We start from the raw sequence: 22,474 nt of genomic DNA, 5'->3' as shown, positions 1-22,474 counted from the left end.
ATATTTGCATTGCTAGGTTGCATGGTAAAATCGAAATCAGAGAATGCATACATATTTTCTTGGAAATACTGGGCCATGTTAATGAATGAATAATATGGTCCTGTGTATTTTCACCAATTAGAGAATGGCATCAAATGAATGTTTCAAAATAGTATTAAACTCTGTATATTTGGTCATCCACATTATATGAAACAAAAGCATGAATAAAATGTCATTGTTACTTGGTGGAATATGTATATAGGAGTTCTGAATTAGACTGTATATGTGCTAAATGGCTAAACACAGATTAGCCAATACAACAATACGTATAATGCCTGATTTATGAAATCCATCGTTAATTTAAACTTCAACCATTTTGATTATTACCGCGTCGTATATTCTTATTATTCTTTCTAAAACCGTACCTAATTCAAATTTACAGAAACAAGGCTAGATACATCACCTCTTTCCTATGGTCAACATAGTACTTGAAAAACACAAGGAGTTGGTCTCCTGGACCAACAGAAAGAAAGGCCTAGATCAGGGTACACAACTCATTCTTTGAGTGATCAGCACGCTAAGTATGTAAAATCTAACAGATCACTTTTTGAAATGGAAAACATAAGTAATCTCCGATAAACTTAGTTTATTCAAAATAATTGTCATTTGAAAATCTCCAAAATAAACCAGAATATCTAGTTTTGGGCTATAACAAAGTGCTTCATTTATGGCAGTTCTGTACATCATTTAGTGTGAAAAATGTGTGTGGTCTTTCCTAAATTTATTTTATTTTTAAAAACAGCTTTAAAAATGTTTAACCCAGTAGTGACTGGAGCAGGGCTCTGTTGACCTAGATAGATTAAAAGATGGGTAATGGGTAAGAACTCTGCAGATTGATCTTTTGCAAAATGAATAACATGTTAAAACATACCATGAACAAATCTATGCCATACCGACTTGTATGGCAGGTCTGCCACAGAAATATTAAATATTAAATAGTATGCTACACATTCTGGGTAGACCATTCTAATAGTATTTCTACCTTCAGTATACAGTTCCTCTACGACTACCATTGTTACAATTATGTTAGTGACGGTTACATAGACCATTATGTAATTAACCAAAAAAATAACTAGTTAAGTCTTTATATACCATCTTATATCACAGAGTATATTATCTGCGCTCTTGTAGGAGCATGGAGATACCAAGGCATGGTAACAATAACAATGAAGTCAGAGAATTGTGGAGTGGAGGTACAGGAGCAATCACTATAAATGATTCACATCAAATAAATGATTCACATATACTTTTTTTTTTTTTTTACATTTTAAGACTTTTTGTCTTTCAAATAATACACATACAAGTAAAATAAATAAAACAGAAATAAAGTAACAACACGGTTCAGAAAAAAAGACAGGCATCTTATTGCCTATTACACCCTGCTTGGGGTTCCATAGTCCACTGGCTTTTGGTCCTCAATACCACGTGCAAACAGTTTAATTAACTGACAGTGGACCCTGCAAAGAAAAGAAATAATTAAACAGGCCAAATGGAGAAACTCATTCAATATTGCACTTTTTAAACACAAAAAAAATGTGAAGATGGTCATCTACATATGTATATACATATCATATGTGATGAGAGATACATGCAATCATGGAGAAACATTCTATAGTGTATAAGGAGGCGTCTGAGTAGCTTTTGTCGATTTCACCTCCAGTCACAGAATATTAGCAAGAGTTGTGCGAGTTGTAGTCATCAAAAGTAGGTGTGCCAACGGTGTAAAAAGGTTGGCATATTTGTAGGCATATCTAACTTCCAAGTAGAGTGTGTGCCTAACACAATTATGTAACCCCTTCCTAAATATGCCTAGCTTGCACTATATCGTGTGATGTGACCTACTTGTATGCACAACCACATCTTTTGGCTTTTAAAAAAAGGAGCTTAAGTTACTTTTTACTGTGTGGTTTAGAATTTATGAGGGAATAATATTTAATGCATTATTGTTGCAGGTTTATCATGGCAGTCAAAGAGTTAAAGCAGCAGTTATGCCAGCAAAGCAGAGTTTTTGACAATTCTGGACAGCATTCAGTGAGACCAGTGTCTTTTAGAATGTCGATTGCAGAATTACATTGTTACACAGGTTCCCCAGAATACAGTTTTCAAAAAGCTAATACAAAAGGCCAACAATATCTGTGATATAAGAAAAAAAAAACACACTAAAGGGAGTTTTTTTGAACGCAAGGTCACTGTAATATCACTGCAGGACAAGAATGTCTATAGACTGGCAAAGAAAGCGAGAAGGTGACAGTTAACTTCAAAATTACATTGTATATCTTATCCTGGCTGCTAGCTACAACATCGAGTGTGATGATTCAGAGAATGGGACATAATGTAAAAACTAAAAATAAAAAGGCCATATGGGACACAAAATCATATTTTAGAAATTAAGCATTATGGTAAAAAATATTTTAAAAAACAGGAAGGAGAGGAAACAAGAGTGGAAAAAAAAAACATTAAAAATATGCAGATTATACCTCATTTCAATGGCAGTCTGGTCCAGTGTTTCCCCATCGCAATTCCAAATGCTGTTCACCTGACTACACCCACATGACGGATGATCTGTGCAGATCTGAGCAAAGTTCTTTTTCCCAGGAATCCCTAAATCTGTGCTCTCTGTATCATCCTCCTCCTCCTCAAAGTGTTTTGGAGTAAACTGGAAAGTCTTAATTCGATAAACTTCGACAAATGGAAAGTCAAACTACAGAAACGGATAGAAGGTGTCATTTTAAGACTTGCTAAAATTCAGAATTTACAGATACATGGAATATACAATTTTGAAATTGTGAAAATAAGAAAACCGGCATTGTATTTAATATAACTCATACAGTTTTAAAAGGGGTACTGTATATTTATACAGTTACTATTTGATCTACTATGCATTTTTAAATTAAATATGCTAAGAGATATATGATTTAACGTTTAAATGGTAACTTTGTTGCTAAGGAGGTACCATAGTATGAGCTTCATGCAAATACAATCATAACGTCCCAAACATGCAACAGGATAATGTTAAAGCCATACCTGATCTTTATCGTTGGTGTGTCGAATAAGGTGCCTAAGGAGGTTTAGCCTGGAACATTTCCGGACTAAAATGAGATCAGCAGCTCCATCTGCCAGGTGAGCTGCTGGTGAGAGACCTTTTGGACTTCGTGGGCAGGCACAGCTCATGCTGGCTGCATTGATGGCCATGAATTTTCCTTTAATGGTTGTCCAGTCCTCATCTGCCTCTAAGAACAAATTGCACAACTCATTAAATTAAAACAGATTATGCTGTATGACCCATTTTGCTGGTTTCATTTCCATACGATTACCATACGCACAATTTTGCAAAGATGTTAGTGCTTTTCCATGTACACATACAGTACTCAGCACAAGGTTTAGGCAGGTATGAAAACATGCTGTAAAGTAAGAACACTTTAAATGACATGACCACCCTTTCAGTAGTATATCTAAAGGGGGGCAAGCGGGGCAATCCGCCCCAGGTGCCACTCACCGTGGGGGAGCCCGGTGGCCTGACGGCCGCCTGTCACAGGCCCGCAGTTTACTGCTGTGTTGCCCGCACACTGTTTGAAGAAACCCTTTTCCAACACGGGGGAGAAGGAACCTGGGCGGGAATAGAGTTTCCTCATACAGTACGCAGGCGCCACAGCAGTAAGTTGCAGGGGCACGTTAGGCGGGTGTCGGGCCACATAGAGGTCTGCCTGGCCCCCCGGTGATGCTCGGCCAGCCCCCGGACCAGTGAAATCTGCAAGAGAGGTAAGTGGGGGGGGGTGAGTGGGTGAATGAACGTCAATGTCTGGCTTAGTATATAGTAATAAGGGTTATGCTGCACTACTGTAAATGTCTGTACCATATCTGTTCAGTAAATGTTTTTTTGTGTGTATGGTGGCGCCACATACAGGATCTGCCGTGGGTGTCAAATACGCTAGGTACACCCCTGCACCCTTTGCTTTCAAAACAGCATTGATTCTTCTAGGTACACTTGCACAAAGCCATGGCTCGATAAAGACTGTAAGGTTAAACGTTGCCCTTGTTGTTAAATTAAATACACCTCACTTAACTATTGGAGTGCTGAGCAACTTTATTTGTGATCTTAATGAGTTGAGTCAACTCCTGCCGGATATTTCAAAACGCCATATTTTGTTGTTATGATAGCATGTATGCTAATAGCTACAGGGGGATTGTGTTTCCCCGTGTTATTACAAACGTACAGATACCAAACACTCCCTATCTACCTATTGGATAGATGATTTCTGAGAGAAAGATACAATCATACAGAAAAGGATTACTCCAAGTTATTGCTGCTAAAGGTGATTCTACAAGCTTGAATAATAACGTGTACTTTTTTTTTTTTTTTTTTTTTTTTACACATGGCTTCTCCATTTGGCTTTATTTTTGATGAATAAATCATGACATGGTGTAATATGGCATGCGTTGTTGTTCATCTGAGCTTGTATTTACCTAATTTTTAGACCTGCTTAGGAACAGATGATTGTTATGTGCTAATTTGTAAAACCATAGAATTCAAAAGAGGGTGCACTTTCTTTTTCACACTACTATACGGGCTAATTAGCCATTAGCTTTGTGCTGGAAGAACATTTAAAGGAAATTAATCAGAACGGAAAAAAAAAGAAAATGGCTCCATGGTTTATATTTTCTGCTGACCTACAACAAAAAAAAAAAAAAGATAATGACAAGAAAAAAAAAGAATAATCACTGAGGCAAAAGAATGACATTCACAGCTGATTGAATTCTTGTTCACAGCTGATTTGGTGGACTGAAAGAGTGCAGATCCATGTCAAGTCATAAGGAACTACATTCAAGTCTTCCAAAAGGTCTTAGGAAACATGTCATTGCTCTACATTCACTCTAAATCATACTACCACAGAAGTGGCCAGTGACTCAAGAGATTAAGTTTATGGGGGATTAAAAAGAGACAAAAGCCATCAGCTGTATACAACACAACAAGGTGAATAAAATAGACATGTCCATATTGATAAGGACAGGCACTTAAAAGGCTCAAGATATGTTACTTTTTGATTTCTTCATATGAATATGCCCTCTGTTTCAAAGATAGCTTTTAAACATAAGTGGGTAAGGAATCAAAGTGTATCTTGTGTTTTTATGCATTCTTAAACATGTCCATATTTACATTAAATTTTACTTTTATACTTCTCATACACTTTATATTTACACTGATGTCATTTTTGCCACAAACTTTGAGAAAAATAAACCACTTAAACCACAAAATGGTCTTGCTACAGCTTGGAGCGGAAAGGACAGAATTTCTAATTTATGAAAAGCTTGAATGTGTTAAACACTACTAAATCTCCCCATGTTTTTGTCTTGCCAGTCGCTGCAATATACGCTAACTGGAAATACTCTGCTAAAAGAAACTAGATTTACTCCGAGAAGCTCTTGGATGAAATCCCATAACTCAAGGAAATAGACAACATGGCACTGCAGTGTAATTATGGGAACTCTCAGTTTTCTAGATATGGATTGGAGGTTCACAATGTAGCCCTTATTTCTCTTTGATGATCCAACAGGCTTTGCAACATCAAGTTGTATAATTGTACAGACGATTATAATTCAGCAGAACTATATATATGCAGCTATATGCAGTACTATTTGAAAAGGTTACTGAAGCATAATAGCAGCGTGTTGGGGATTTTTTTCTGAATTAAAAAAAGTGTCATTGACTAAAAATCTCCTACTGGGCATAGCAGTACGCAGAATCACTTGTGGCTGAATATGTTTTGATGCAGCTGCGTAAAATTAACAAAAAGGTTTCTTGCACCAACCGTACAATTGACTTCAAAGTGTTTTGTATATTATAAAACATGTTGTCATGATTACTACACTTGGTATTACTACCTGTAATACTGACAGGCAACTAAAATAGACTTCTAAAATGTACTGCTACATGTAAAATTCAGTTTAGCCATTGGTAAAAAGGTTCAGAGCTTTGTATACCACTACTACAGAATTGCGTCCCTCGGAGAGGGTGTTTGGATGTGCCAAGAGGATGCTGAGCGAGTGTTCTTACGTCTTCTAATAACGGAGATGAAACTGCAGACACAGCCAATTAGAGACACACATATGCCAGCACATTAAATCATTTGGGATGAGTGAAATGGATACAACTCGGTGTTCAAAATGCACCATTCTGAGAGCAGAAAGTTTTAACATTTTACCAACGTTAACATACTTGGTATTTAAAGCAAAGATAAAACCTTTGTTTATTCTAGAAAACAAGTACATTTTTTGTTAACATACTTGGTATTTAAAGCAAAGATAAAACCTTTGTTTATTCTAGAAAACAAGTACATTTTTTGTATCCATACAAAAAATCCATACAAGTATCCATACAAAAACGCAGACACTTCAAGTATGTAATTTTTACCTATACTCAGAGAATAATTATGTATTCCCAAGCTCCTTCTAGTAAAAGCAAGCATCCTGGCTCCTACTGGTGCCAGATATCCAGCAAGAAGGACAACTGCCAATCCTATAATTGCCTTTTGTTTCCAAAGACATGTGGATAAATTGCCCACTGCATTTTGCCAAATACTCTAATTTATAAATCCATTAGTCTCTGCCCGTATTAACCACGTCGCTAGCAGAAGATGGGGTTAATAACAATCCCTGCACTTGAAATGAATATTTGCTACTCAGCACCAAGTGTTGTGTGCATGACATCACAGGGGTGAAAAAACAAGTCAGAAACAAATATTTTGTCCTTGCCACCAGATGAGCTAATTATGTGGCTCCCACCTGCGCGGTAAGAAGAGATTTCAGATAATCATACAAGGCATTTACTGCCCATCTGTTACAGTCAAGGGCTGATACTCTCCATGTTACTCCTTATTCGCTAGGTTTCAGAACTTTGGCTTTCATAAATTCAACCGCACTTGAGGAGGTTACGACGCAGAAGGTGTAGAACAAAAAGATTTTAAGTTTGCAAATTACACAGCCTGTGCATCGGAGACTGCATTCAACCTCTATCACCATTTCGCGCTGGGGCTTTCTGCGCTTGAGAGCCATATGTGCAAAATGGTAGGTCTCAAATTTTAGAATAAAGCCTGATTAACATGCAGATCTCTAAGGTTTCAATGCAAATTGGGGTTTGTTTCAAAAAAGTACGCATTTTAGTTACATGCATTGCAAATACCTGTTACCAGCACAACTAGCCATAAAAATATTTTTCTTTTAACCCCCATTAAAATCTAGTAGAGTGGAAGTTTCCTGAAATTCCCCTAGCAACTAAACTTCCTTTAGAAAGAGCTAATTAAGACCCTCACATTTGTGCCGTCTCTGTATTTCTATGGTAACACGTAAAGCACTCATTCATTTTCCTTTGAAGAATTATATATTTTACACAGTGCAGCCCCAGACAATAAATGATACATTAGTTTATTAACGTGTTACTGATACTCCAATCAATGCCACTGGAAATGGAATTCTTTCTACATGACACTTAATGGATCTTAGGTGATGGAACATCTTCAATGTGTACATACTTCAAATGAGATCATAACATCAGTAGTATATGTTTTGTACGGCAGGAAAAAGCCAGTATGACCCAATTAAAACCCTTATTAAAAGGCAAACCCGATGGTCTAACTTCTAACTTCCCTGATGATACCGCATGTCTTATGGATATGCTGAAAGCTTAAAATATCATGAGCCCTTAAAATGTTTATATTTTGTTCCGTACAATGAATGGAATTTATGTTTTAAACAATGTTTGAGGTCAGAAGTGTTACTTCACCAGTAGGATTTGTTGAAATGTATCATGTCCTAGTCAAATGAAATTGCTAATCAAAAGGGCTTCAGCAGCAGCTTTCTTGGAGACTGCTGAAGCAAACTACGCCTGCTTCAATGTCCTTGTCTCAGTAAAAGTCAATTCATAATTACACCCTGCAGCGGCATCCTTACTGCTCTTGTGTCAGGATCGGTGAGTGCCTGTACATTTTGAAGCACTTGGTTGTGTGCCTATAAAGGCAAAGTGTGTGTGTTCATGCACAATAAGCACTATATAGCTGTTACGACTTCTATAATGCTTTTTACATTTTTGAAATGTAAAGCTACCTTCATTGAACTCTAGTGAGATAAATCCCTTTGTATACATGGAATTGGCTAATATGAGGATAACTCTGCATGTCCCCAGCACTCGGATTAACCAGATGAACGTGCATACCCCTTGTTGGGCTATTGTTGCCATCACGCATGTTTTAGTCTAACAGGTGAAGGACTTAAATCTGCTCAAACCTGATGTGGTTTCACTAACAAACTCTTACCGTTACGCTCTAGGCCACACGCCCGCGCCCTTTCATACTCTTCCAGCTGCTTGCTACTTTTTCTGCAAACGTGGCACCTACAACAACAAGTGTCAAGTCAAAAAAAACAGCCTGTGTGTACAGAGTACAGTAATTAAATCAAATTAGCTCCTAAACCACTCACCCAGACATGCAACAAGCATTGTCCCTAGGGGTTCCAGCAGCCCACTTTGCTAGTTGAAAAGACACCGTTCCCTCATAGCAATGGTGGGACAAAAAAGTCTTGATCCCTAAAAGTAAATTTGAACATCTTACAAAGCTATAGTATTAAATAAGCATTTCAACGAGTGCCTAGAGGTCAATGTAGTTGAACGAAATTAGAATTTACTGTGGAAGTGTAGTTATATTAATCAACATACAAAGATATTACTGAAAACTACTGAAAAAAGGCATCATTTTATGTATGGGGTAAAATCGCAGTGAAGACAGACGTACTACCCAAACACGCTGAACACTGCTAGAGGAAACATGAATGGCTACAATGGCCTGGGAGAAGCTGCCTGCCGATGGATGCCGAGTGCAGCAACCAAACTAAATTGCTAAACACCTGATGCTACGAAGATGTTTCCTCTTTAGGCATTATATTCCTACATGACAACTCATACATTTTACATTTATGTCAACTTTAACAAAGAATGAAGGCCCAGATCCATGTTAAACAAAACCCATTATGTTAAAACAGATGGAGTCTCTTTGGAGGAGCCGCTTTTTATCCATGGTAAATTTAATTTTGTCAGTCAAAGAAATAAAATAAAACTTATACTCCATGAAACAAATCGGTAAACAATAAGTTGGGTTTCTAGAAAGTCAGTGACTCGGGGGCTTTTTAAATGGAAAAAACTCCACAAATATAATAAACAAAACTATTTTCCTATTACAGTGTTGTGTGGTAATTTGCTTTTATCCTAATTTTGATAGAAGAGTGAAAGCTATTTCGGTGAAGTCAATTGCTGTGATTTATACTATTTCCAAGCATAGAGATTATCGTAAATACAATAAATACAATTTCCATAATCACATTTAAGAATGTTGTAGTGTCGGATAGATTTACTACAGTAAAATGATAGATCACCACTGCACAGCAAAAGAAATCCTAAACCCACAAATTACATTTAAATTTTTAATTGCTCATCACAGCGGCTATGACTATATTGCAAATGTATTTTTAATTTTCCTACTGGGATGTTACATTCTAAACATTACTCTTTGCAAAGAGGAAGTCTTGATAAATAGTAAGTGGATGCACATCTGAATTATTTCCCACGATGAATGATTAAAATTTTATCAGCAGGAACGACAAATTCTTTTGCAAGATTAAAGGGCGAAAAAAATTTGTTAACGTGTGATTTTATTTTGTCTTTCATAAGTTATAGCTTGTACAAGCATTTAAGCCGCAATTACACATAGCTTTGAACTCCGATATCAAGGTCAGGCATGTCGAACATGAAAAGGTATTAATACGATTTTTAGCAGCTCTATTTTGCTTCAACGCAGCAATACAAAGTGTGAAAAATACTCATCGGTAAGTCACTGTATATTGCTTTAAGAGTGATGCTGTATAGAAGCCTAATACTAATGCTGTACCACATCGAAGAGATGAGGTCACACGAAGAGACCTATTTCTCAGCCTGCTGCTTTTCACCTTTCTTCTACTTACCAAGAATATGGTAAAGTCTGTATCATTTGCTACTGAGCAACCGAGACGTGCCAGTCTTTAACGGCGCTAATCTCTAGACGACATTACAATAGTCTGAATTTTCAGCACTTTCTTAACACTTCCATGCTGTGTTAACTAGTCTAATAAGAATAGCCGTTTAGCCTCACATAACTCGTTAAAAAACATCATTGCAGGGAACTGGCCTCCATGCACAGCAGCCTCTCAAAAACAAGCACTGCTTGCCAAAATTCACGAGTGCCTCCTCTATTACCATTTGTTGGTCCACTACCTAAAGGATAGGAATGTGAAACGGTACAGAGACCAAGAACATGATTTTTTAATACCTTTTAACTGACAAATAGGAGCGTAGGGCAGCATGGCTGTAAAATGTCGAAAATAAAATTGATCTTAGGTTTACCTGAAAAGTCATATCTAGCCGGGCCCAGCCAACGATTTCTTTCACTGCCCTTTAAAACATCGCCATAGAAACCGTAGCCCAATAGTGATACCGAGTACTTTAGAAACATCTTCTTGCGGTGCACGGAACATACATCCAAAGGCTGAGAGTCACCTTTATTTTTTATAAAAAATGAAACAAATAGATTATGCAATTGAACCGTTGGCTAAGTAATTTTGCAGGGAGATGTTTTTAAAAACTACAGTCCTAGAAAACCATTTTTGAAGAAAGAATACAGAATGTATAGTGTTCCCTGCATGCTTATCATATATATAAATGAAGGCCAAACCGTCCGCTTTATCTAGCTCTTCAATAGCTACTTTAACATGTTAACTCTGTCATTGCAGCGTGTTCTTTAGAGCAGGTACTGGGCAGTGGTACAAATTTATAAGAAAGATTAACTTTAAAAAAAAAGGCTATTTAAGTGCTGTATATATAATGGGATAATGGGATGGCAGCTGTATTGTATGGCCAAAGAAACACTAATGCTAATGTTTGCGCTGGGGACACATGTCCGGTTGAGCCCGTCATCATTACACTATACCAGCTTTTGGATTTTACGCATGTTGGCCATATTAATTGGGAGAACATCCCAGGCAGATTATTAGCTTGGTTTGTGTTTATTTGGACACACCACTTACTGGCATATATACCTAGCTTTTAGATAAGAACAGAATTTAAATGGACTCTTTATACTGACACTATCTGGATAAATACATGGACACCACAACGGTTTCCATTATAGATTTAGAGGGGGCTATGCTCATATAAAACCTAGAAATATGACTTAGTGTGCATACATCAGGATCATGGTATGAAAAAACACCTAAAGGCCAAAATGTACATACCTAAAATTATATGAAGTGCAGAAGTCACTGGGTCATTTATCCCAACAGTAGCGAAGCACACACAATCTGTGGAACCTGAAAAACATATGAAGTAGTAACATGTCTTCATCTACGGTAAACTGGATAATCCAGATAACTTTTTAAAAATGTTGGGCTGCATTTGACACATTGAATACACTATCATATGTGAGAAACCTATGAAAGTAAATAGTGGCTTGTGAAATAATGACAAGTTATTAGAGCTTTGATTAGGAACACTGTTATAATTAACACCGCTCAGTTAGTTAGGATACAGATTTGTATCAACAGGTTGAAGGACAAACATGCATTTTCATTCTAAAGGAGGACAGACCACCAGAGCGACACTATGCACCCAAACTCAACATGATTGGAGCTTTCAATCTTATATGCCACTTCCTCAAGTGTTACAGTCCACAAACCCTGAAACATCCCCTTCAGATATATACATATATATATACACATATATACACATATATACACATATATATATATATATATATATATATATATATATATACACACACACACACACACACACATATATACCTGAATTCAGCTTCTTGTACACAACAGTCACACGCACCATTCCTTTATTTCTTAATTCGATTTGCCATTATTTAAACAGAACATACTTTTGTCAATGTGGGCAGGAGTTTCATGCATTCCCTTTTGTTCTGCGCACGGCCTGGAATCCTGCCCAGGTACAGCCACGCTAAATCCAGTTTTTACTAAGCTTGTTGTAAGAGCTGCAATGGATCAAATTGCTGTACAGCAGCAGCTCTATTTCTATCACTACCCCCATAAAAAGTTTAATGTGATTCCAAGGGCACACGCTTCTCAAAAAGGGATTAGTCTCCGCTGCTCTTAGGCAAAAAAATGGTGCTTCAATAGAACTATACGCTGCAGTCAACACATCATATAAATCTTGCTCTTTGACATATTACTAATAAAATCTCTGCTTTACAGAGCACTAGGATTTCAGGGGTATTTATTATATTTTGAGTTTGTTGCAATAAGTCAAGAACTTGGAAAAGAAGCTGAGCTATGTATTAAGGCTGAGGAGGTGGGATGCCTGAATAATATGGGTTAGTTTGGAAACCAGTCTGAAAACAAGACTTATAAGACTACATACATGCAAGAAAGATTGCAGGAAGAATACCCTCCATCACTACAAGACTGGTTATGGTACAAACAGCATCTAGCCTTTATCTAGCGTGTTGTAAACTAATGGCAAGATAAACTACTAATTTAACAAACAGAATTGATAATATGGTAGAAAATATATTGTAAAAAAAATGTAACTGCTATTTTTGGTATACAGCCTTACATGAGCTCCTAATGTGCTAAACATCTATGTGACACTTAGTTATTAAGATAACTAGACTTCTTCCAAACAAAACTCAAAAGAACTATCTTTCCTGCAAAGCTTAAAATAATTGAGACTATACAGACACCACTACAGAATATAATTAATACTTATTTTGTTATGACAATGCTTGGTTTTCAATTTTACCAATTACAGAACGATAAGGGACCTTCGAACTAGAGTGAAAACATCTTTCCTGTTCAGGAAAAAAAAAGGCACCGATACTTGCTCTTAGGTCATGTATTTGTTACTGGGGGGAAAAAAAATATACGATTTCATTTTAGATCATCAAAAAAGCCTCAGTTTACACCTGTATTTTCCTCACCTGCAGGAATAATGCCAATTCTTACATCACATCGAGATAACGCTGCTGCGGGATTATTGAGGTCGACGTCCATATCTTTTTGTACCCGTCCAACGAGGCCATGCAGCACTTCACTAAACATTCCATCACCCCCAACACAAACAATCCTTTGGGGAAAAAGGACAGTATACAAGTTACCACAGAAATTACACACATACAATACAGTGTAGATGTTAATGATGGAAATGGCTGATTGCTAATGGAATATCTTCATAAATGTACAGATGGCACGATGTGTTCCCTAATCCAAGTTTACATTTCAAAGGTATATAATCTGTCAATAGAAAACACTTTTGCAATTGTGTCGGCGCACCAAGAAATTTCCTGGTTTTCCATGAAAAAAACCCTCATGGTTACCCATTGTACAGCATTGCAAAACACGATGATGCTATATAAAATAATAAATGGTAACAACAGATAAAGAAACCCCCTTTCAGGGTAACGTGAAAAAATATGTTTAAAATATAATCAGATCTGATGTCAGCACATGTACTCAACTGTGCTCCAAGCCGTCAAGTTTGGATAAGTGTTATCCCAATAAATGTTAAGCACCTTTCCATAACAGAGGTACACAAGCTGGATGTTGTCATTAAAAAGCTGCACTGTACCGTGCCTCACTCACCCGTCATACTTTTCCAGATCGATTTCGTAAAGGTTATCTCTAGCATGGTTTGCATACTCAGTCACTGCAAACAGAATAAATCCAGTGGAATAACAGGTCAATACATGTTAATGGAAGTCCTCATTGAACTATTTTAACAAAGAACTAGCAAAGGCGAGTCTGGAGCAAGGTACACAACAAACCGATAACAGTCAATTGATTACGAATCAGCCGTACGGAAGAAAAAAAAAACCCACACACGAAGCATATGCCTACACCAAAATGTTGGTTTTATGTATGTATGTATGTATGTATGTATGTATGTATGTATATATATATATATATATTAGGGCTGCAACAACTAATCGATAAAATCGATAATAATCGATAATGAAATTTGTTGCCAACGAATTTCATTATCGATTAGTTGAATCGATTATTATCGATTATAAAATGAGGGTTTTTTCAGAGCAAACGCTCTGAAAAATACCCCTCATTATATAAACCGTTTCAGTGACTCACAGTAGAGCCCTGCGCGGGACTGCTTTTTTAATCCCGCTCCCGCCCGCTCCCGCTGATTTTTTGCCCAATCCCGCCCGCTCCCGCTGATTTTTTTGTCCAATCCCGCCCGCTCCCGCTGATTTTTTGTCCAATCCCGCCCGCTCCCGCTGATTGTTTGTCCACTCCCGCCCGCTCCCGCAACATGTGTGTCCTATCCCGCCCGCTCAAACTAGGTTTTAATACCTAAAAAAAGTTTTACTAGTAAATATTAATTGAAAAGGAAACTATGTTTTCATATTTAATAAAAAGTATAATTGAGAAAAATGTATTTCTTGTTTTTATTTTTCTTATTTGCCAACCTGCCCCCCAGTTATGCATATCTGACCCCAGGCTTGCCACTCTGCCCCCCAGATATGCCTTATATTTCCCTATATGCCACTTTCTACACCAGATATGCCTTATATCCCCCTATATGCCACTCTGCCCCCTAGATTTGCCTTATACCCCCCAGATATGCCACTGTGCCCATGATATGCCATGTACCCCCTGATATGCCACTCCAACACCTGATACGCCACTGTGCCCCCAGTTATGCCTTATAGACACTTATATGCCACTGTGCCCATGATATGCCACTCCAACCCCTAATATGCCACTGTGCCCCCAGTTATGCCTTATTTCTCCACATATACCACTGTGCTGTCCCCCCTGGAGTGCCCTATAGCCCCCTGGTGCGCCTTGTAGACTCTTATATGCCACTGTGCCCATGATATGCCACATACCCCCTGATATGCCACTCCAACCCCTGATATGCCATTGTGCCCCCAGTTATGCCTTATAGACACTTATATGCCACTGTGCCCATGATATGCCACTCCAACCATTGATATGACACTGTGCCCCCAGTTATGCATATATCTCCAGATAACCCACTGTGCCCCCCAATATGCCACTATGAACCCTGGTGTGCCACTCTCCCCCATCATAGAAGCCCCAGCAGAAGTCATTCACAAACATCCATTGATCTATTCCCTAAATCATACATACTGGTTACTACAAACTCTTTCACTGCCTTATCAGAATTGCAGATTTCCCGCGCACTCAAGGCTGCCTTCAGGTTGCTCTCACAGAAGGTCTCTTTTCTTTTCCCGCAGGAACGGAGCAGAGTCATTTGATGAGATGTTAAATCACGTGACTCCGCTGTGTTCCTGGGCAGAACAAGAGAAGTGACGCTGTGAGGGAGCAGCGAGAAGGCAGCCTTGCGGGACTACGCGGGATTACCGGGACCCGCAGGTACGCTGGCTGACCGCCCGCTCCCGCCCGCAATAGCTGAAAAACCGCCCGCAAGTTCTTTGGCGGGTCCTGCGGGACCCGCCTCCCAATGCAGTCCTCTAACTCACAGCAGCAGCTCCTACTTACCAGTCCCTCCCTGTAATCACTGTGACAACTGGCCCCGCCCCCTTCCTTCTCCCAGAAGGCCAGAACCACGTGGCTGTGACACTCATCTAACTGTAAGTATAAAATTTATATTTGGGCTACTGAAAGTTGGGGGAGGTGGGGGTTAATTTAGGGGCAGTTATGGTTAATGGGGTGTTTAGGGTTTATTTAGTTGCAGCTATGGTTAATGGGGTGTTTAGGGGCAGCTATGGTTAATGGGGTGTTTAGGGGCAGCTATGGTTAATGGGGTGTTTAGGGGCAGCTATGGTTAATAGGGTGTTTAGGGTTAATTTAGGGGCAGCTATGGTTAATGGGGTGTTTAGGGTTAATTTAGGAGCAGTTGTGGTTAATGGGGTGTTTGGGGTTAATTTGAGGCAGTTGTGGTTAATGGTGTGTTTAGGGGCTGCTGTGGTTGACAGGGTCTTTAGGGTTAATTTAGGGGATGCTGTGGTTAATGGGGTGTTTAGGGTTAATTTAGGGGCAGTTATGGTTAATGGGGTGTTTAGGGTAGTTGTTTTGATGGGGTATTTAGAGTTAATTTAGGGGTGTTTAGGGTTAATTTAATGATGAGGACTGAGGGTTAATTTAATAAAGTTAACTTAAGGTGCAGTTAGAGATAAAGGGGGGCAGACTAAAGGGAATCTAAATCCTGGGGGCCGTGAAGATTAACCCAGTACTTATTTATAAAAGTATGGTGTCAGTGTGCTGTGAACGGGTCTGTGACTCTATGAGGGGACTATGAGATATCTGGGGGGGTATAAGGCATATCTGGGGAGGACGGAGTGACATATCTGGGGGTATAAGGCATATACATTATATAAGGCATATGTGGGGAGGGCAGTGTGGCATGTCTGGGGAGGATGGAGTGGTGTATCAGGGTGTATAAGGCATATCTGGGGCCACAGTGGCATATCTGGGGGTAGAGTGGAGTGGCGTATGTGGGGAGGGCAGCGTGGCATGTCTGGGAGGCAGCGTGGCATGTCTGGGGAGGATGGAGTGGTGTATCAGGGGGTATAAGGCGTATCAGGCACAGTGGCATATGTGGGGGGGGGAGTGGCATATGTGGGAGGAAGCGTGGAGTGGCATATGTGGGAGGCAGCGTGGAGTGGCATATGTGGGAGGCAGCCTGGCGTGGCATATGTGGGAGGCAGCCTGGCGTGGCATATGTGGGAGGCAGCCTGGCGTGGCATATGTGAGAGGCAGCCTGGAGTGGAATATGTGGGATGCAGCGTGGAGTGGCATATGTGGGAGGCAGCGTGGAGTGGCATATGTGGGAGGCAGCGTGGAGTGGCATATGTGGGAGGCAGCGTGGCATGTCTGGGAGGCAGCGTGGCAAGCCTGGGCTCAAATGTGCATAAATTGGGGGGGCTGGTTGGGAAATAAAGACAAGAAATGCATTTTATCAAAGTTTTTTTTATTCTGCTGTTTGTATTTAACATCATTTGTTTATTAAATTATTTTAAATAAATGAAAAATTTACATTCATTTTTTTTATCCGATTAATCGATTAATCGACAAAATAATCGGCCAACTAATCGATTATGAAAATAATCGTTAGTTGCAGCCCTAATATATATATATATATATATATATATATATATATATATATATATATATATATATATATATATATATATATATATATATATATATATATATACAGGGCTCGACAAATCCCAGGCGCCAGGTCGCCATGGCGACAGAATTTTGTCCTGGCGTCTAGGTTTTGTCAGCCTCTTACATCCAGAAAAAATTGTGGATGTAAGAGGCTGAGTCACCACACGGGGGCGCTGCTGTGAGCCTGTAGGAGCCTGTAGGCTGAAAACGCGGTTGCTGCAAAACCAGCAATCGCGTTTTCAGCTGCCACAGGCAGCTTCAGAGAAGGGGGTTGTGTGTTGATTGGGTCCCCACACAAGTGTGGTTACCTGACACAACACCCCCCAGCTGCCTAATCGCTCCATGAGAGCGACAGAGGAGCGTTAACCCCATTCAATGCCGCGATCGCGGCATTTAGGGGTTAATTACCGTTTTGTACGGGGCTCTGCTGCTGGCTTCCAGGCAGACCAGCAACAGCAAAAACGAGCCCCCGCAAGCCCTTTGATGATTCCTGTAGGCATGGAAGCCCACAGCAGTCATCAGAGACTCCCCCTGCAATGGCTGGTCTATAGACCTGCAATTTGAGTCCCAGCCGCCAGAGGCAGCTTCAGGGACAGGGGAGAGGGTTCTTTGGCTCCTAACTTTTTTACCTGGCGCCTAGATTCACAACAAATTTGTCAAGCCCTGTATATATATATATATATATATATATATATACTTTGTGAAACATTGTATATTACTGTAAATACTCCTTATTTTTAAGGTTGAAAGGGTTATGAGATACGTGCAGCAACATTTTCTTATAAAAGAATTCAAATGTTCAAAGGCAAACATCAATTTCAGCCTCTTCTTACATGTTTTTTCATGTTCAATTCCTTGCTTTTTTTTATGCCATTGAGTTGGTCTGTTTACACACACGTATATATATATATATATATATATATATATATATATATTTATATATATATATATATATATATATATATATATATATATAATCTGCAATAAACCTTAAATACTAGTACAAATAACTGTATATAAAAGTATGTTTGTAATAACCCTTGAGAGTTCCATTAATAAATAACACAGGTTGACGAAATCAAGATCATTTCTATAGTTCCAGCTTTCCAGATATTTCTACAGTTATCAGGCCAGAAATAACATGGAAGAAAAAACCCCAGAAAATTATCCAGGGACAATTACAGAATATGCCATTGCTTGGAACTGATGTGTTGTGTTTCAGTGGCACAGCTACTAGTGATTAGTAGGCAAGAAGAAATCTCTCAACTGCTATTGTCACTATGAAAGCACTGCACAGAATTTATTTGAAAAAAAATCCATGTTAACATTTTGAAAAGTTATGTTATATATCATATACATGTTTTGCACTTTGGTGAAGAATTTATAAAATCAACACTTGTTCTATTTTGGTTAAGAAGTAGACAAACAGACTGAAAAGTACGCCTTTAATGCCTTCAGGCAAATAACCATAAGGGGGAATTTAAAACTTTACACAGTATTTGTGCTTTATTAACCTACCAATAACCTCCGTAGAGATGGAAGCAATGCTGAATAATGGAGCCACTTTCTGTTCATATATTTGTTTTCCTTTTCTCTTCCCACCATATGGATTGATATAAACCAGTAAGTGTTTTGGTCTGTATGCTGCAAAACAAAAAGATGGAACATGCAATATATAAATGATACACATGTGATAGCTTGTTATAGTCAAACACAAAGGGGTTTATTCATTAAAGGTAATTGATAGGGGAGTAAAAAGGAGAATTGTGGTTTCAGCTCAATGACTTCACTATGCATTATACTTATTGGGTCCATCCTCAATAAGCTTCTGACGCAGGAAAAGCTTGGCAGGCCCTGTATAATGTATCATTAATGAGTGAGGTTTATTCAAAGTCCCCCTTAACCATTAAAAGCTCAGTTCTTCTAGGTGGAGAAGACGGCCAGTGTTGGCCCTTCATAATGAATAGTGAAGCCAGAGAGCTGAAGGTCATCAGTAAAATGCCATTTTGTTTAAAAAAAAAAAAAAAAAAAAAAAAATTAAAAAAAAAAAAAAAAAAATCGAACCATAAACCCCACAAAAATCAACACCAACACCTTACAAGCAGTATAAAAGATCAGTAATTAAAGCTAAACATTCATTTTTACAACTGGCTTAGCAAGTTTACAGTGGCTAACACAGCGGTAATAACTAAGTATAAGAGCACACATACAGAGAAAGAAATCTTAAAAATCCACGTTAACACAAGTACATGGTGCAGAAACAAATGTCATTTACGATGGACATGGATCAAGTACTAAGTGAACTTCAACATGCACTACAAAGAAAAGATTACCGTATTCCATTGATTATAAGACTTTTTCCGGAAAAAGGTCGCCTTTTATTCAGACCTCAGTGAACACCAGCAAAAAAGAAAACCACAGCTCTCAGGAGTAGGTGCGAGTGAAATCCATACTTTCATTGCATAAAGGTGGCAGATAAGTTAGTCCCACAGATGTTACTGCCATCATATCGAGAAACGTTTGTGGGTCTAACATATCGGCTATCTTTATGTAGTGTGGATTTTACATGCATCTACTCTACCTTGGAGCAGTGGGGCTATTGACCTAAAAACGGCCCAGGACTATACTGTTGTTTTGCAAACCCTTTGTTGATTTATTTGGATTATTCAGACCTCAGATCCATGGCACCTCCGCATGGCAGCCGACTAAGTTTAGGGGCTAGTATATCTCTCACACAAGCTCTCACTACCTTCTCCAATGACCGCTGGCATGTCTCCTTTTCAGCATGATTACTTCTTGTTCTTATGTCTTTTTTCTTCCCTCTTTCTTGAATGTAGGAGCGGGGGCGAGAGGCTATTCCCATAGTGCATGCTGTGGCTGTGCCCTTTTGATGAAGTACTCCAATAGACCAGAATTTTACAGACAGATAAGCGGAGAAAAGAGAAGCACTTCTGCATCTCTCTTTCTCATGGAAGCGGTCGGTGGAGAAGGTAGAGAGACATTGACAGAAAGAGTGAGTGAGCGTGTGAGAAAAAGTGTATAAGTGAGAGCCATGAAAGCAAAAGCAGTGGTTTGGATTTTTTCCCAGTAGAGTTGTCTTATATACAAGCCTTTTCTTTTTTTCCTTCATTAAGATCCAAAGTTTGAGGGATTGTCTTATAATCAGGGTCATTTCAGGGAATCAGGGAAAATAAAATTGTTAAAATAAGAAGCAAGTTCACTAAGTAATCTTTTCTTTGTAGGGCATGGTATAGCTTAAAGCCGGATACCCCTCATACCATGAATAAAGCAAAACATAGCATAGCATAGATATACACACACGTACATGGGCTTACTGAAAATTTGCAAATGTCACCAACATGAGAGCCTATAACAATTCTCAAGGCAACATACAGGGCATCTTTTAATAGAAAGCTATGCAGTAGGGTCAGACGAGGACAAGTCAAAATCCCAATACCAGAGAACACAGAAAGAATGGGAAAGCTGTGCTAGTGATCTCAAAATAAGCACCGCGCACAATGCAAATGTAGTTAGAGCAGCACAGTAACTTAAACTACAAAACATACTACAGTTACAACAGAACTTACTTTGTTGCTCTAGTAGATTATTAAGGGCATGAAGCCAATGACAGCAAAGAACCTCATCACTGCACCAAAATGTCACTGCCTTGCACCGCCAGCGGTGCTCCTTCATTCTTTGCACATAATTTACTGAAGGCAAAAAAAGAAGTTATTTCAAGGTACCTACTTACACAATAAACAATGTATTATATGCTGCAGTTCGTGGTAAAATTTGTTTGACATAAATTTGACTGTATTTGCAACATAGCACATTTGATTCCATATCCGCTGGAAGCCAGTAGCGTGAAAGGATAAAAGAACAAAAGGTGGATAGAGATCACCCACAGATTAAAAACAAAAGTACAGAGTTTCTAAAACTAGCATTTACAGAACGGTTGGCAATAGCACCAACCTTCATCCATCTTTGTCTTTCTCTTTACTTTTTTTTCTTATAAAGTCAGGTGTCAATAAGCTATGTGTACCTTTTGCTAAAAAGCAACATCCCGAAAACATGGAGGGGTCTTTTGTAAGAGACAGCTCCCTTTGTACATCAGATGCAGATACCTTGTACCATTAATCAAACAGAAGGAACCAATGTCTGACACATTTTGTTTCAAATTAAATTACTACGAACCTTTCACAATGCATTTTAACATCAATGGACACATTTGTAAAAGAAGCTGTTCTGTCAGTCACAGCAAACTAAAAGTTTCTGGAGACTTCCAATCAGCCATACTCAACCAGATTGGTGACCATGTGAGATTTGGCAAAACAGCAGCTTATCTATCATGCCACAAAGCCAGATGGCCATCCACTACCAGATTTTATGAGATAGAAGACTCCATTTTATTAGAAAAAATATAATAATTCCCTGTTCTAAGTCAAATAGATTGCGAACTTAGATACAAAATATGTATAGCTATACACACTATGCTGTGTTCTGGAAGCATAGTATATAATAATCACATGTACAGACTTGCATTCTATACAATGTTATCACTCCACAAAATATTTTTAACGTACCTGTAAATGCATGAGGTTTGCACATGTGCTGCCACTTCATACCATGACAGTACTTCCCATCAATCTCTGCTTCTCCCACCGCAATGATCTCCGACACGGGGACAGAACGGCCACCTGCAAAAACATGTCAAATGTACTCAGGCTGCACACAAGAAAATCACATTTATATACATATACACATTGTGTCATTACAATTGCTAGCAAACGCATGTAATTTATACAAGGTATATACTGTATGCCTTCTTCCATGGAGCTGGTTTCTGGGGCATTCCAATACGGTTCAATAATCTTCCAAAACGTTGAGGAAAGAAGAGTTCAACAAACTGACATTGGAAAAATGAATCGCTGTCCAGCACAAGGGTGAATATCAAATGCCACAAGTAGCAATCAATGTTATTTAGATAACTAAGCAAACAAACAGCCACACACAGGGGAGAAGACCAAAATATATAAAGGTAGCAAACATAAAATCCCAATGAAGTGAAAGGGGAGCTGTTGTTGATCAGTGCCCACACACTCTTATAAATTAACCACACTTACCAAATTATTAAGACCTACTTTTGTCTTAAATGGATATCTCTGCATTGACTCCAGTGCATTTTACTGCTCATTGTTTCGTTTAAGTCCTCCTGCATCTA

General features: G+C 38.7%; 1 protein-coding gene across 1 annotated transcript in view; it reads right to left on the bottom strand.

Annotated features, from left to right (window-relative positions):
• Positions 1–1,304: 1,304 nt before the first annotated feature.
• CERK (ceramide kinase) overlaps positions 1,305–22,474 on the bottom strand; it is a 35,369-nt gene continuing 14,199 nt past the window's right edge. Inside the window, exons 3-14 of the mRNA XM_053463353.1 lie at positions 21,837–21,950; positions 20,841–20,963; positions 18,772–18,897; positions 13,720–13,783; positions 13,059–13,204; positions 11,347–11,421; positions 10,460–10,612; positions 8,509–8,614; positions 8,346–8,422; positions 3,064–3,269; positions 2,517–2,740; positions 1,305–1,496 (exon numbers count right to left, since the gene is read on the bottom strand). Coding sequence (XP_053319328.1) covers positions 1,412–1,496; positions 2,517–2,740; positions 3,064–3,269; positions 8,346–8,422; positions 8,509–8,614; positions 10,460–10,612; positions 11,347–11,421; positions 13,059–13,204; positions 13,720–13,783; positions 18,772–18,897; positions 20,841–20,963; positions 21,837–21,950 — 1,499 coding nt within the window. The 3' untranslated portion in view covers positions 1,305–1,411. The remainder of the gene's footprint in view (positions 1,497–2,516; positions 2,741–3,063; positions 3,270–8,345; positions 8,423–8,508; positions 8,615–10,459; positions 10,613–11,346; positions 11,422–13,058; positions 13,205–13,719; positions 13,784–18,771; positions 18,898–20,840; positions 20,964–21,836; positions 21,951–22,474) is intronic.

The sequence above is a fragment of the Spea bombifrons genome, chromosome 4 (genome assembly GCF_027358695.1).
Source record: "Spea bombifrons isolate aSpeBom1 chromosome 4, aSpeBom1.2.pri, whole genome shotgun sequence".
In the NCBI taxonomy this organism is placed as follows: Eukaryota; Metazoa; Chordata; class Amphibia; order Anura; family Pelobatidae; genus Spea; species Spea bombifrons.
Note: the sequence above shows the minus strand (reverse complement) of the source record. Positions and strands in the feature narration are given on the sequence as shown.